Raw genomic sequence first — 16119 nt, 5'->3', positions numbered from 1 at the left:
CGCAGTGAGAAAGTTTCCTGGTGTTTGGAAACTTCTCTCTTTTTAAGACTCCCTTCCCGGGACGGAACTCCGTCCCTCCCTCTTTTGTCTCTTTTATTGTCTTTAATATTTTTTCCTACCTCCTTTCGAGGAGTTGGGTTGCTTTTCTGGGTGCCTGATGTCCTCTGCCGGCATTCAGAAGTTGTTTTGTGGAATTTACTCGACGTTTAAATGTTCTTTTGATGAATTTGTGGGGGAGAAAGTGTTTTCCCCATCCTACTCCTCCGCCATCTTGGCGCCTTCCCTGGTCTTTTCTGACTTTGATGTTGTTCTGTGTCTTTACAGGACAGATCAAGAAATCCAGACCTATACCATTGCAGTGATTAATGCACTTTTCCTGAAGGCCCCTGATGAGAGGAGGCAGGTAAGTTGCATTTCTTCTGCCTTAAAGCCTGTGCCCAGGGCTGACAAGCTTTGGTGCAGGGAGAGCCTTCCCCTTCCAATCCCAGCAACTCCTCTGGGGTTCTCTGCTTCGCAGCAGTTTGCCTGGCCAGACTGGGATCATTCACAGATCCAGTGGGAGCTAGTTGGAGATGAAGTGTTTCAGAGGTAAAGCCCTTTCATCATGTGAAACCCAGTATGGAAGCCCCAAACAAAGAGCTGAAAGAAAGAGGAAACTGCTTTTGTGGTGGATGCAGAGTTAGAAGCCCCTGTGGCCTTCTGTCATTTCACTGGATACTCACTGGGGCCAGGGAGGGATTGTCCCCATTTTCCTGATGAGGAAAGCTAGACTCTGAGAACTGTCACACTTTGCTGGGTGGGAAGATGGGAAAGGGAATGTGTAAATTGCTGCCGCAGTTGAGAGAACCTTTCATCTGTAAGAGGCTCTTTGCTTAGTGGTATTTCTGCTGTCCGTGTGCGGATGTGCCCAGGAGGAGTGAGCATTCATTTCCTCTCCTCTGTGTCATCAGAAGGAGGGAACCCCTTAAATGTACCTGCTTGGAACGTACCCTTCAATACTGTCCTTTGTCAATCTTTGGTTCTTCTTCAGCGAGGGAAAGGACCATTATAAAGTGGCTGTGGAAGAAGTGGTGCTTTTGCATGTCTTAGAATTTGGCTCACATCTCAGAATCCTTTCTTTTTTTTTTCCAGCAACATAACATACTTGTTACCTAGGTCACAATTGACTCCCTTTAGAAACTAGATGGAAATATGAGATCTTTCAGCATTTAGAAAGTATACTGGGGAGCTTATGACAGTTACTAATAAATCGTTTTAGAAGAATTTAGGAGGTTAGCATGCTACTGAACACTGTGGCAAGAATTTTACTTTTTTTTTTTACTTTATTTTTTTCATTGCCAGGGATTTTAAACCTCAGTGGCTAAATATGAGGGTTTCTGGTTTGTTTTCCATTTAGGTTTGTTTGCTCATTCCTAGGAGTCACATTTGTACAAGAAGCAGAGTGGCTTTCTAGTTTCCTGTGCTTTTGGTTTGGTATTGGCTGGAGCCAGGGGGTGCCTGCCGTCTCCAAGCCTATTTTCCAGTCTGGATATTTCAGGGCAGCTTTGCAGATCTTAAGTGGGATCATGGGCAGGGCTGCTCCTTTTATATTTATATCTAAATACTGGGAGCATGATAATTCCCATCAGGCCAGTAAGTTGCCTGCATATGTTCACAAGCCTGACATGGGCATCACAGAGAAGCTTGATTCTTCTGCTAGCCAGACCAGGGATGCCTAGCCAGACCAATGATAGCTGCTTGTAGAGTGGGGTCAAGAGCCAGGCCAAAACTAAGACTTTGACTAAACTGACCTAGACTCTTGAAACTGTCTTTCCCTCTGTGGCTAGATTAGAGGAAAGGAAAGCTCACACTCACCCCAAGTGCTACAATTTCACTCAGACCTCTGCATGAGTAAGATGCATACCCCTTGCATCTTTCTGTTACACTAAAATTACTATTAATCTGATTAACTGTAATTGAATGACCGTGAAGAAGTAGGGAATTAGATGCCAATCTATGCTGACTCCAGGGCAATGATAACAATGAAAATATAATGGGGTACCATTATACTAGAAATGCCGTTAATATTAGGCTTGAATTCTGCTAATCAAATCTTTTTTATTTTTGAAAAATTAGGCTATATGAAACCGACGTAGCACGGTTTGTACATATATTACTATATTAATACTAAATCACAAAAGGTAGTCTAATAACATTAAATCATTTAAGTAAACAATTCAACTAAGAAAGAGTGTTTATCAACCAGGAGAAAATTCAGATTTTAGTCTTTGAGATAAAAATGACAATACTTGTCAATAGAAAATTAACTTGGACTTTATAGACTATGTTGAATTTAGGATGAATCAGTGACTATTTGTCAAGAAAAGGAGTATTTTGATTTTTAATTTATAAAATACTTTCTAGTGAGTTAAAAGAGAGTTGGCTCTAAAAATTACTTCAAGTTCATAATGAAGGAAAGCTTATTTGTCATTATTTTTTGAATATCAGTAAAGTCCGATAAAGCAAAAGCTCAAGCTAATTGGTAATATCTTACTGTATATTATGTATTTGTTATTGATTGATTTATGTTTTGAAAAATTGAAAGTTCTGAAATTTTTGGCAAGTAAGAAAACTTGCCAAAGCCTGTCACTGATAATATTTGAGAGTCTGCCTTGCAAATATGTTTTATGTCATTTCATTTAATCCTCATATCTATAGAAAATCTTATTATTTCTATTTTATAAATGAGGAAATTGAGAGTCAAAGAGGTAAGGAACTTGACTGGTTGCTGAGCTGATTAAGAGTCCATGTTAGAATCCCAGCCTTACTCTTGCTCTTATCTGCAAAGCATCCCATTGAGTGCTGGTCAAGGAAGCATCTCCTGCAGAATGACCTTGTATTTGTCTGGTAAACAACTTCTTGATACTTGAGAGACATCAAGCCCATTTTCTTACTCCAGTTAGATTAAAATGTAACCTTAACACTTATTTATTGGATTTACAGGAATGTCCCTTTTTGTTTTTTTAAGGCTTTTAGACATTGGATAAATTCTACTTCGGTCAAAAATTTTTATTTATTTCAACATCTCTTTCCAACTCGGGGTCAGACACATTGGTAGGACTCCATTATTTGGGTGTTGTTTTTTTTTTTAATGTTAATGAATTTGGAAGGATTTTGAATACCAATATGTTATTTCTACTTTTACTGAAGAAAGATACCGCCAAAGTCAAATATTTTTACTTGGCAGGCAAACCTGAGCTACATTTTTGTTTTGCATTCATGGAGTTGACCTGCCTGAGGGAGCGCTGAGCTTGGGCAGGGGTATAACTGCCCCCTGCGTAATGGTGCCCTGTCAGCCGCCCTGGGAGGTGAGGGCTTGGGTCATGCCTGCCTCTCGGATATTGGAGAAGCTCCCTTTTCCTGCCCAAATGAAGAGAAAGGGTACTGTTTTATCGGAGAGGGGATTGTTGTTAGGGGGGCAAATGGATCCTTTTTTTTTACAACTAGTTGCCATTATTCATTTTATTATTTCCATGATGAAGAAGTTTGTCAGATCACTTCCAAATTTCTCTACAAACACTTATGTTTTGATAAGCATTATTTTAAACAAACAAACCCTTTAGCTTAAAGATTTGGTAGAAAAATCAGAAAATACAGATTCCGGAAGAAGTTTTAAAAACACAGATGTATAGAACAGTCTTTTGGACTCTGTGGGGGGGGGGGGGATGATTTGGGAGAATGGCATTAAAACATGTATAATATCATAAAAACAAAAGAAGTTAAAATAAAAAAATAGAAATAAAAACACCTATAATTGCATCCCCAGAGAGGGAAACACTGCCACTACTTACCCCTGTGGGACTGTCGTGGTCCTACTTCCTACTTTTTTTGTGCAAAGACTTCCCCTCAGACATCATTTTTCACTAGATGTGATCATACTGCATGCACTGTTTATTTTTAAAAATGCTTTTAAAACTAAACATGATTTTGTGGACATCTTTCCATGTCAATATATCTATACAGGCAGACCTCGTTTTACTGCATTTTGCTTTATTGTGCTTCACAGATACTATATATATATATATATATATACATATATATATATTGAATGTTTGTGACAACCCTGCATCAACCAAGTTTACTGGCACCATTATCCAACAGCATTTATTCACATGGTGTCTTTGGTAATTCTTGCAAATTTTCAAGCTCTCCATCAGCAAAAAAGATTATGAGTCAATGAAGACTTAGATGATGTTACGATTTTTTAGCAATCTGTCCTGTGCTTAGTCGCTCGGTCATGTCCGACTCTTTGAGACCCCATGGACTGTAGCCCTCCAGACTCTTCTGTTCATGGGAATTCTCCAGGCAAACAGAGTAGAGTGAGTTGCCTTGTCCTCTTCCAGGGGATCTTCCCTACCCAGGGATCGAGCCTAGGTCCCCCGCATTGCAGGCAGATTCTTACCATTGCAACCACCAGCAATAAAGTATTCTTAATGGTTCACTCAAACCATTCCTTAATATTGAACAAAAAATCCATGATGTGGATGAGGATTTTTCCATTTTCTCTCTGATCAAGCACTAGTTCCTTTAGGAGGGTAAAAAAATGTTTTATGTACTTTGTTTTCTTAGACATAATGTATTGCATACATAATAGACTACAGTCTAGTGTAAACATAACTTTTGTATGCACTTGGAAGCCAAAATATTAGTATGAGCTAATATTAATCAAGGTATTTGCTGTATTGTAGCAGTCTGTAACTGAACTTGCAATATCTCTGAGGTATGCCTGTATCCATATCCATATTTATATTTATCTATATATTTTTATCCTGGAGAAGGAAGTGGCAACCCACTCCAGTATTCTTGCCTGGACAATTCCATGAACAGAGGAGCCTGGCAGGCTACAGTCCATGGGGTCGCAAGAGCCAGACACAACTTAGTGACTAAACCACAATCATATACTTTTATATCCGGGAGTTGGTGAGGGACAGGGAGGCCTGGCGCGCTGCAATTCATGGGGTCGCAAAGAGTAGGACATGACTGAGCGACTGAACTGAACTGAACTGAATGATATAAAATATTCTCCATAGATTCTCAAGTTCTCTCAAATCATTCTTTAATATTGGACAAAAAAAAAATCCATGATATGGACAAGGATTTTTCCGTTTTCTCTCTGATCACGCTCCAGTTCCTTTAAGAGGGTATCGGACTGTTTTATCAAACATTCATTGCCTACTCTGTGTCAGTCATTGTGCTGTGGGCTGGGAATACAAAAATGAAAAGGACAGTCTGTGTGCCCTTGAGAGGACCATACTCTTCTGCAGAAGATAAATATCATAAACAGATCATTATAATAACTGCTCTAGTAGATGTTGGAAGTATATCATTCCTTCTAACTTATTTTAAAACTTTGTAAGTTGATAGACTAATATGGACTTCCCGATGGCTCAGCAGTAAAGAATGCCCCTGCAATGCACTAGACACAGGAGACATGGGTTTGATCTCTGGATTGGGAAGATCCCCTGGAGGAGGAAACGGCAACCCACTCCAGTATTCTTGCCTGGAGAATCCCATGGACAGAGGAGCCTGGAGGGCTATAGTCCATGGGATCACAAAGAGCCAAACACGACTGATTGACTAAGCACATCTATGTCAGGCTAACATAGGCACAGAGGATTTGTGTGTGTGTGCCAATAACGCAATACGTTTATTTTTATAAAAGAAAAGGAATGAAAGGAATGTTGAGCCTTTGTTATTCATCTGGTCCAAGGAAAAAAACAGAAGATGGACTTTTTCTGTTTTGATCATGAAGAAGGCATGCTTTCTTCACCCCGTCGAAGGGCAGTTCCTTCTGGATCACCATTTAACTTATTTCTGAAGGTGTCCTTGTCCTTGCCTTCTTGTTTTTAAGAGGTTGGAAGAGGATTCAGCATTGGATTTTGACTGATGCCGTCTCTAGGCTTTTTAGATCACCGTAGAGTATTTGTACGCGTGTCTCTTTAATGCTGTGGATGAGCAGGGACTTTAACATTAAGCTGTGATGTCTAACAGAGTGCTCCTAATTTCCATCCCTCTCTCTCCTACCTGCTTTCCTTTCTGTGGTGGCGATGGCCGTTAGGTTGGTGTAGACAGCAGTGTTGACATCCTTGAGTGTCCTCTGACTGTAAGTCCCCACGTTCCCTTCGTCAGCACTCAGCAGGCCCTGCGCCCTCATTCTGCTCCTGTCCAGCCCTGCCTGTGCACCCCCTTGTACTTCCTCCCCGTGTTCTGAGTTTGCCTTGCTTTCTACAAGTTTGTTTTGACCTTGATCAAATTCACGGTTGTGTTTTTAAATTACAACTTAGTTTCTTCTCTACTCAGTAAGAGTGGTGACCCTCAAATTACCCCCTTTGCCAATAAACATTCCAGTGACTTCCTGAATATGAGCAGTATTTTTCCTTTTGGATGTTTGTACCCCAATTGCGTCCAACTGTTTAATTTTCCCTTAGTATCTATTTGACAATGTTTAGAAAGAGCATCTGTAAATCATGTCATTTAATAAAATCACCTGCAAAACCTCTATGCCACTCAGGTAGGCCAGTGCACAATCTGCAGAACTGAGGCCCAGGGAGACTGGGTGTGGACCTAGAGCATAGCATCTGCCCAGATGTCTGTCCTTTGCTAAAACTTCACTCAATTCATTTGGATAGACTATTAAGCCTTGGGGTATATACTACTCAATGTTTGGTTTTGCACAGATTCAGATGAAATGGCTTTTAGAAGTCTTAGATCTTTAAAGTGATGGCTGTCTAGTATTGAAATCTCCTAGGCGCAGGCATAAGTTGCCTTGTAGTAACAACTCTCTGCACATATATATTCTAATAAAAGCTGATGAGCCATTTCAGTGGAGAGCCACTGCTCTCATTTGGAGTGTTTGATTTTGATTTAGTACTCACCTTTCCCTGGAAGGAAGAAATTCAAAAAAAAAGAAAAAAAGAAAGAAGTCACAGGTGCCACATTTCTTTCCTTTGTTTTTGGACATTGCTGTATTATCTAAACAACATTCACAAAGTCAGTTGAGTAGTACTGTCCATTTGAGCCCTTTCTTTGGTAAGAAATACTGCTGATATCCAGTTTTGAAGCACACCCCAGCATAAAGTCATTTGGGGCCACGTGGAAATGTTTCTTTCAAACTGATGCTTTTCTATCTGCGTGTTTTCTTCCACAGGAGATGGCGAATATTTTGGCTCAGAAGCAATTGCGTTCCATCATCTTAACGGTGAGTACCTGTGTGCTGTGAGCACCTTGCTGGGGAGGAAGGGTCTGGTAAGATTTATTGATCTCCTCTTTTGGCTTGGTTTTGTGGTTTGTTCTGTGACTTGCTTCTGTGGCCAAGCAGTGGGAAGTAGAAAGGAAGTAAAAGTGTACTTTTGGAAATGGAATAAATAAAGCTTTCCCCCAGAGATGGCCTTGTGATTGGAGGGCGGGGGTCCCTGGAAGAGAGAAACGCCTTGTGGCAGGTTTATTATAACTCACCAGAGCTTTAGCTTTGTATGTAAGGAAGTTAGGGACTCCCTGACTTTAACAAATCCACCAATATGAGCTAATACCGTTTTTAATGAGGAAACTAGAGAGAAACATATCAGACTCTGAGAGAAGTCCTGAAATTTTGACCATCATTTTCCTGGGCCACTTTGCTACAGAAAGGCAGGAAGGTCAGGCATGAAACCCACTCATTCACTGTAATGCAAAAAATACCTGAAACCTCAGTCAAGAAGAGGCTCTACATGTTATGTTGTGAATGTTTAGAAGTAAATCAGATAGCGAGATTTCCTGAGGCCTTATCTGCTACTTGACTTTTAACTAAAGGCTGAAAGAAACATGTGTGATTGATTCTTCTGCTTACCAAAAAAAAAAAAAAAGAATAAAGATTTATGCGTGTATAATTCCAAAAAGGAGTTCTGCAAGCATACAGTTACATACACACATACACATACACACACATTCCAATACCATGAGGCCATTAAAAATTAAAAACCTTATGAGGGCAAATAAAATAAATATTCTAGAATCCAAAGCCAATAATAATGACTACAATTTGTCATCAAGTATGATGTTAAACTTCCTGGCTATTAAGGATAAAGAGAAACCATATGAGTGTACTTTTCATTACTTGATAAAAGGGGTACCCCAGGTCTTTGGAGGATGACATATTCCCACCCCCTGGAACTGGAATCTGAAACGGGTATTGTCAGAACATTCTAATATGTTCTTTGTCCAAGAATGGTTTTGTAGAAATTGTAGAGGGATTCAAAATACGGTTATTTTTTATACTCACTCTCAATAAAAGTGGAAGCAACAATATTAATCATAGAGAAATGAAGGTATTTGTGTAGGGGGTGGAGGGTGATGAAAGAGCAGAAACCTGGAATTAAAGTCTTAGCCTGTTGTTGATATCGCCTTGGTGTGGCAGTTGAAGTTAGAATGCCCAGAGATGGAGTGGGTGAAATGACTGTAGCTACCATGTCTCAAAGATCAGTTTACTTCAGCGTGACTGTTTTAAATGAGACCTTGATGACTGGAAGTTTAAGATTGGTTGGTATTCTCTGGCAAGAACGTGGAGTGTAGATACTGTTGAGTTGCTAATAAAATAAATAGCCACATGCTTTAGTGCCCATACACTTTGGACATTAAACATATACCAAGAATTAACATTCTCTTGGGAAGATTGGAAGATATGAGGTTTGATTTCTCCCCATCCCATTGCTTGGCTTCCCACCCTCCAACGCACCTAATTTTGGTTCAGCGACTTCCTTCTTTGTCTTGTTCTTCACCCCACCTCTCCTTTAATTGGCTGTTTCATCATGGTGCTCAGAGCCAGGCTGTGGAGTCCAGGTTCAGGGCACCCAGAGAAAATTCCTTGAGACAGCAAGACATGGTTGGGCCTAGCAATTCAAAATAACTCATTCGAGTGGGTGTTTCACCTCTTTGACTGGTTGGTTGGCATTTTACAAAGTATTTATTTATTTATTTGCCTGTACTAGGTCTTAGGTGAAGCATGCAGGATCTAATTCCCTGACTAGGGATCGAACCTGGGCCTCCTGCACTGGGAGCACAGAGTCTTAGCCACTGAACCACCAGGAAAATCTCTGGTTGACTGGCATGTTTAAGGCATGATAAACTGTTTAAGGCATGATAAACCACTGTTTCTGTGGTTTCTGCCAAAGCAGATGCATATTAGGTCCAAGTCTTGAATTCCATTTCAAACCCAGCCCTTGAGGGGACAAAGGCCCACGTATTATAGTCTGCTGCCACTCTTTTTATATTTATTCCATTTTAGTTCTGTTTCTAAGGGGAAGGGTCATTTTCCAAAAAAAAAAATTCACTCACTGCCTTGTTGGGGTAGTGGTCACTGTATAATGTCCACAGTGAATTAATGACAGATCTGATAGCTACTTTGCCTTTGTGTGATGCTTCTAAAGCTTTCCCTGTTTAGATGTGGGATCACTTCTCGGAGACAGCTGTAGGGTAAGAGGATGGCAGAACTGCTTACAGTACATGTATACCATTTATTTTTCTGGCAAGGCAAGCAGGCAAGGAGTGCTTCTGTTGTAGAAATCCACAGCTCTCCTCAAGACGCTCTCATTTTAGGCATACCTTCTCTTATATGGCTGTAATAGCCACCGCATTTCCATTTCCTGCTGCACCTCCACTCTTCCCTGAACACAGTAGGTCTTTCCCCAGTTCTGGCCTAAAGATCAGGAAGCTTATTGGGTCCTGAAATGTAAAGGAAAATTTACACCAGGGTCACCTGTGCACTCATCTTTCTCCTGAAAGTGGTTCCACCCACCTCCATGCCCCGTGCTTCCAAATGAGGTCTTCTGAGGTTCTACTTGGCATCATGATGGGGGTGGGGTGGGTAAATTAGGTTATTTGCTGTTACGTTATTCCTTTGTTTAAAAATGTTTCACTCATGAACCATCTCCCTAGCATGTCATCCGAGCTCAGCGGGCCATCAACAATGAAATGGCACACCAGCTGTATGTGCTGCAGGTGCTGACCTTTAACCTTTTGGAAGATAGGATGATGACCAAGATGGACCCACAGGACCAGGTGAGTGCTCATTAGACAACAGTCAAAGCATATGAGGGAAAGAACATCCTTAAAAGTCTTTTCTTGAGCTTCTTAGAAACCAGGAGGCTTTTGATGATGGTAATATTATTATCATCTCAGAACTTAGGGAAATGGATTTAAAATTTTGGTGAATCTAGAATCAGAGAGGGCTTCTCTGACAGGTCAGTGGATAAAAACTCCTCTTGCAATCCAGGAGACACAGGAGACAGGGGTTCAATCCCTGGGTCAGGAAGATCTCCTGGAGTAGGAAATGGCAACCCACTCCAGTATTCTTGCCTGGAAAATTCCATGGACAGAGGAGCCAGGCAGGCTACAGTCCAAACGGTCGCAAATAGTTGGACATAACTACGTGACTAAACATGCATAGGATCATAGAATAAAATAAATGAAATATTTTGTTATGTATCGAACACATGCATACTCTTTCCTTATTGGATAAGAAAGCCTGACGTCGCATGACTACAAACACTGACTCTTGGCTAGTGCCTTCATTGGTGATAGCTTTGGATTCAAGTCCCCAGGACACAGAGCCACTTGGTAGCTCTGTGTGATATGGCTTCTACAGGCTGAGAGAGTATTTCCATTCTCCAGTGGTCAGAGCCGTGGGTGGAGGTCCCAGGTTACATCTGATTTCTGGGCTTCCATTTCTGTCGGTTGGCTCTCTGCTACAGATCTCTCTAGGTCTCTGGCTGTTGTGCTTGAGAGGTTAAGTCTTGATCCAAAAGGCTCTGGGGGAACTTTACTGTGTGAAGACAGAGTGAGAGGAAACAGCTGGGAGCGCTGCTGTAGCATATTTGCAGCTTAAACAGCGCTGCAGCTTTGGAAAGGAAAACACTCGTTATTGGCACGTGAGGGTCTGATCTCTGGCAGATGTGGATGCACATGCGAAGTGTGTAACCGCCGCAGCACTTCGTTCGTGGCGTGAGGCCACGCGATTAAGAATGATCCAGAGGCTTCCAGCGGCCGTCTAATGTGCCCCACACTTCTGGCAAGGCCAAGTGCAATCATCACAGAAAGATGAGACTGCCTTATGACTTCTAGTTCGAAAGGCAGTGCGTCCAGAGGTGGAACAGCCCTCCCTTCTTGGAAACCTCCTCCTTTTTATGTAAAAGATACATGCCTTTTTCTTATTGTGGTTAAACATGCACCACAGAACCTTTACCGTTTTAACCATTTTTCATATTTGTCTCTATGAAGTCACTTCTCAGTGGAGTTAGGGGTCCCTTGTCACTTACCTATTGTTCTTAAACCTTATGTACCTCTCACTTTATTTCTGACAGTACAGGACTTCAAGATCCTCTAACTTGGCTTTTTCCAATCAGAAGCCTTCCCTCATATTTGGGGCCCTCATTGAGAATGTCACAGGGCAGTTGATACCAGAGGTCCAAGGGGCTTGGCCATGAGGATAATTGTGGAATAAAGCCAAGGCTGACCAGCAGGGAGAGTGGCAGGAGGGGGAAAAGAGTTCACAGAGCTGTAACTTAGAACACTGGTTGCCCTTTATCTGTTTCCCTTTTGCCTGTACCCAGTGATTCATTTAGACCCTGGGGAATGAGGGAGTGGATGAAACATCACAGAATGAAGGCAGCTCTCTCTCCCTCCCGTTTTTTCCTTCCTAACCCCTTCAGGCTCAGCGGGACATCATATTTGAACTTCGAAGAATTGCTTTTGATGCAGAGTCTGAACCAAATAACAGCAGTGGCAGCATGGAGAAGCGCAAGTCCATGTACACCCGGGATTATAAAAAACTTGGCTTCATAGTAAGTAAGCCATCTCCAGTAAGCTCTCTCCTTCCAGCACCCGGGGGCCTGACCTCAGCCACATAAGCGATGTCTCCTCTGAGCGTGTGGTCCTCCTGTGCCTTACAGAATAGTTTCCACATTTTCCAGATGTTTAGCTGGTTTAAACAGGATCACATGAAAATCTCTTCTGGCTGCAGCGGAATGGAATAACTTGTACAAGTGTGACTAATACTGAGTTTGTTTATTCAGTTCTGATTAAGTGTAACCAAGAGTAGTTAGCCCGGAAAGCATCTAGACTTCGTTAGATCTACTTCACAGGAGGCTGAAGATTCTATTTAAATTAAATGGGTGATGGCAACTGTGGGAGAAATCTTATTTGGGGCTGGTGACTGGGTTATTCACATATGTCGATTCCATATCAAAATCAGATTGAGAGTCTCCTGAAATTTGATCGTGGTGTGACCTGCAGTTTATATTGTCCTGAAAGTTTTGTCTTGCTGTGGATGCTAATTAGTCACCACCTAGATTTTCTTTTTACTTGGTTTGCACATCAGAACACAGCCTTGTCCTGAATATAATCTGTTGTTTTTGTTTCTGCTTCCGGTCCAGTTTTGCTTTCATCATTATCACATTTCTATATGACCTTTGGCTTATTAACCTCAAATTCTGCAGGTGTAAATTTGGGTTTCTTTCTACCTCCTTCATAACCAACATATATCAGACTTTTGTCTTCAGTAATTAGAAATGATCAGGCATTATTTTATAACTGCAAATACTCTTTCCTTGAATATACATACACACACACTAATATTAATATTCATTTGTACACATTGGTATTTATGCTTTATTGTTATTTGGAAAACCTTATCTTTTGTGGGAATTCTTTGAAAATGTTTCCACGTCAGTTATATGCATTGTTTTCATTACTAAAGAGTTGTTATTATATGAGTGTACTACAGTTTATTTAGCCAAGCTCTTTTACTGAGTATTTCAGTGTTTTAAAATTACAGATAAGTCTGCAATTAACATCTGTGCCTCTCAGTATTGATGTACATCCTTGATCATGTCATTAGGATAAATCCATGGAACTGGCATTTCTATGATATATATTTTTAAAGCTTTCGACATCATCAAATTGCTTTCCATAAACACTGGGTAATTTCCACTTTAACCATTGGTGCATCAGAGTAACTTTTTTATAAACCTCTCCAATAATATTTGTAAAACTAGAAAAAAAATAATTTGATGTTATTCCTTATTTACTGGTAGTCTTAACATGTTTTTTCTAAGAAGAACACTTCTGAAGCATTGTATTCAACTTTGCAGCTTGCTTTACAGAGCTTCATTTTTATGTTGTCATATCCCAAATTTTGACTTTGACATTCCATTTGATCTTTTAGCTGAATCTGTTTGTCTAAATTTTAGCAAAAAGCTCCAAGACTAATGGAGAGGTGAGCGTCCCTGTGCTTGGTGTGTGTCGATGCTCAAGGCTCCGAGGTGGCCCCAGCCCTGCCCTCACCCGTGTGTTGGCAGACTCCATTTGCTAGGGAGTTAGCCGTCGAAAGCTCACACTCTACCTCCCCGACAGTTCCTTCCAGGTTTTACTTTAATGTGTTCAGTGAGGAAAATGAAAGTGAAAGTTAGTCGCCCAGTCGTGTCTGATTCTTTGGGACCCCATGGACTGGAACCTGCCAAGCTCCTGTGTCCATGGAATTCTCCAGGCAAAAATACTTGAGTGAGTTGCATTTCCTTCTCCAGGGGATCTTCTCGACCCAGGAAGTGAACCCAGGTGTCCTGCATTGCAGGCAGATTCTTTACCTTTTGAACCACCAGGGAAGCCCCATGTTGAGCCAGGAGTCATATGCAAATCACCTGGGAAGTTGTGCAAAATCATCCAATCTCTTACCCTTAGGTCATATCAGAATGGCCAGGGCACAGACCAAGGTGTGTACACTTCGAACTGCTTCCCCTCAATCGTGATATTCTGTCCTGGAGGACAGCCTGTGGATAGCATACACTTGAGTTACTGCCATTCATGTTCCTCCTTTTGACTACCTGGATTTCCTCCTTTTAACTACCTGGATTTCTAGTGCATTTGAACAATGTGGAAAATGCAAAGTGAACTCTTTACACACACTGATCCCTGGACACAGTGTGTCTCTGACCCAGGTCCTAGTGGGTTTTGTCGGGGGCAGTTGGGTCCCAGAACACACAGTGTTATCTGTTGTCCTGGGCATGTGTCTGAGGGATGGAGGAGAGAGGGAAGTTGAGGAAAGACCACTCGGTAGGACCTGGATTATCCCAGCTTTTTGTGTTACTGCAGGTCTCTAGGGAGGATTAGACTTAATGAGGGTGGGAGGTATGAGACACCTCCTTTTTTATTTCCATACTTTAGTCCTGTGTGAAATCTCCAGGGTATCCCACAAGCCAAACTCTGAGTGATTTTTCTCGATGAAACTCCATCTGTCATAACACGATTGATAATTCCTTCCGCAGTTGGCTTCTGGGGTCTGTCTCTGTCTTAGCTTTCAACGTCTGCTGAGTGTTTTTTGCTTTGTGAGTACTTTATGAAGAATGTTGCATTTTTAAAGTAAAAGTTAATTTTATGTGGTTTTAAGGCCTTCAGCACTTATGTGGCCTCCACTCCAAGGATTTGAAAAGTCATTTAAAAAAAAGCAAAAATCTTGAACAGAGAATAACCAAAATGGAGTGTTGATTTCCTTCATATTTCCCTGGTACTTTTCTTTGAGCTTTCAATTTTAGTCCTTCCTTTGAAACTTCTTCCAGGCCACAATATTGCATCAGGTAATGGAGAAACTGAAAAGACCAGTCATGATTTCTAATGCTAGAAATGATGCAACCACTTTCACAAGCAGAAATTTTCTCTTTTGACTACCTGTCAGCAGAAATACACAGGCCTCACTAATGGAAAGACAGGCTGGTGGTGCCACCTAGAGGCCATTGTGCAAAACGCAGAAAGCTGGTTGAGGACCTCAAGTGTCTGGCCCGGAAAGCTCTGGATGCTGGAAACTATCCTGGTAAAGGATTCTCTCTGTGCTTCCAAAGGAGGAGTAATCTTGTCTGTAAACTCCTTACCGACCTCCTCCACAATCTGAGATTTGGGTAACCTTTTGGATCTTTTTGAAGAAAAGTTCAAGTCATATAAGATTGTTATTCCTCTTTTTTACATCTCCTGAGTACGCATTGCCCAGGAAATGTTAAGTGACAAATTTTTGGAGTTGAGTGAGTCTAGATTTTAATTCCATCCTTCCCACTTAAAAAGCCACTTACTGATAATGAGCCATTTATTAATAACTGGCCAGTGGGGCAGTTATTTGGGCTTCCCTGGTGGCTCAGTGGTAAAGAATCCACCTGTAAAGCAGGAGACACAGGAGGCACGGTTTCAATCCCTGGGTTGGGAACATTCCCTGGAGAAGGGCATGGCAACCCACTCCAGTATTCTTGCCGGGAAAAATCCCATGGATAGAGGAGCCTGATGGGCTACAGTCCATAGGGTCGCAAAGAGTTGGACACAACTGAAGTGACTTATCATGCAAGCACGGGGCAGTTACTTAACCTATTTGGATGTCAGTTTCTTCAGGATGAAACTGGGCAGATGCTCTTCTATTTCGCAGCTGCTGGAGGGCCCTGCTCAAGACCATCTTTTAGCAACTGGCCTTGCACCTGCATGGTGGAGGCACCCAGCAAACGGCACTTCCCTCCCTTACTTTTCGGAGAGCACATATCAAGGAAATCATAGGCAGCTTTTTCAGTTTTCCGAAGTGGAGGGGCCGTTGCTCCAACAAGGCAAGAAGAACAGTTTGTTACCGGATAATAAAGCACGACACTTTTGAGAAGGCAGATGGGCCTCACATTTCTTCTCAGTGCAGCATCCCAACAGAGCAGATTTTTCTGGTGAAATCATTCTAAAGTCCCAATGTAAAGTGGCTAAATGGCTTATATGGTTAGTCATAACACAGAAAAGCACTTGCTCTTAACACAAAGCTGCTTATTCTTCTAAGATCTTTTAGTGAATGGTTTCTGAGTTGCAAAATGGACATGCTTATAGATTCCCTGGTAAGAAGAGGGAGTCAAGGATGTCTGGGTTAATACTAATCTTATTGGAACTTCTAAGGAGGAGCACGTGTGCTTCTCAACCTGACAGAAGGCAGATTCACATTTTTAGAATGATTTTATTTTGAAAACACAGGAAATACCTGACTATAATGACCAAGAACTGTGACGAATGCTTTGCATACTCTGAGAAGAGTTGAGTTGAGTTCCT

The 16119-nt window shown here is 41.5% G+C and overlaps 1 protein-coding gene across 5 annotated transcripts in view; it reads left to right on the top strand.

Annotated features, from left to right (window-relative positions):
- ELMO1 (engulfment and cell motility 1) overlaps positions 1-16119 on the top strand; it is a 585429-nt gene that overhangs the window by 230395 nt on the left and 338915 nt on the right. For all 5 annotated transcript variants that reach the window (XM_005889093.3, XM_070369538.1, XM_005889094.3 and 2 more), the window contains 4 exons: positions 325-403; positions 7187-7237; positions 9949-10071; positions 11721-11852. In XM_005889093.3, coding sequence (XP_005889155.1) covers positions 325-403; positions 7187-7237; positions 9949-10071; positions 11721-11852 — 385 coding nt within the window. The remainder of the gene's footprint in view (positions 1-324; positions 404-7186; positions 7238-9948; positions 10072-11720; positions 11853-16119) is intronic.

The sequence above is a fragment of the Bos mutus genome, chromosome 4, assembly GCF_027580195.1.
Source record: "Bos mutus isolate GX-2022 chromosome 4, NWIPB_WYAK_1.1, whole genome shotgun sequence".
NCBI lineage: Eukaryota > Metazoa > Chordata > Mammalia > Artiodactyla > Bovidae > Bos > Bos mutus.
Note: the sequence above shows the minus strand (reverse complement) of the source record. Positions and strands in the feature narration are given on the sequence as shown.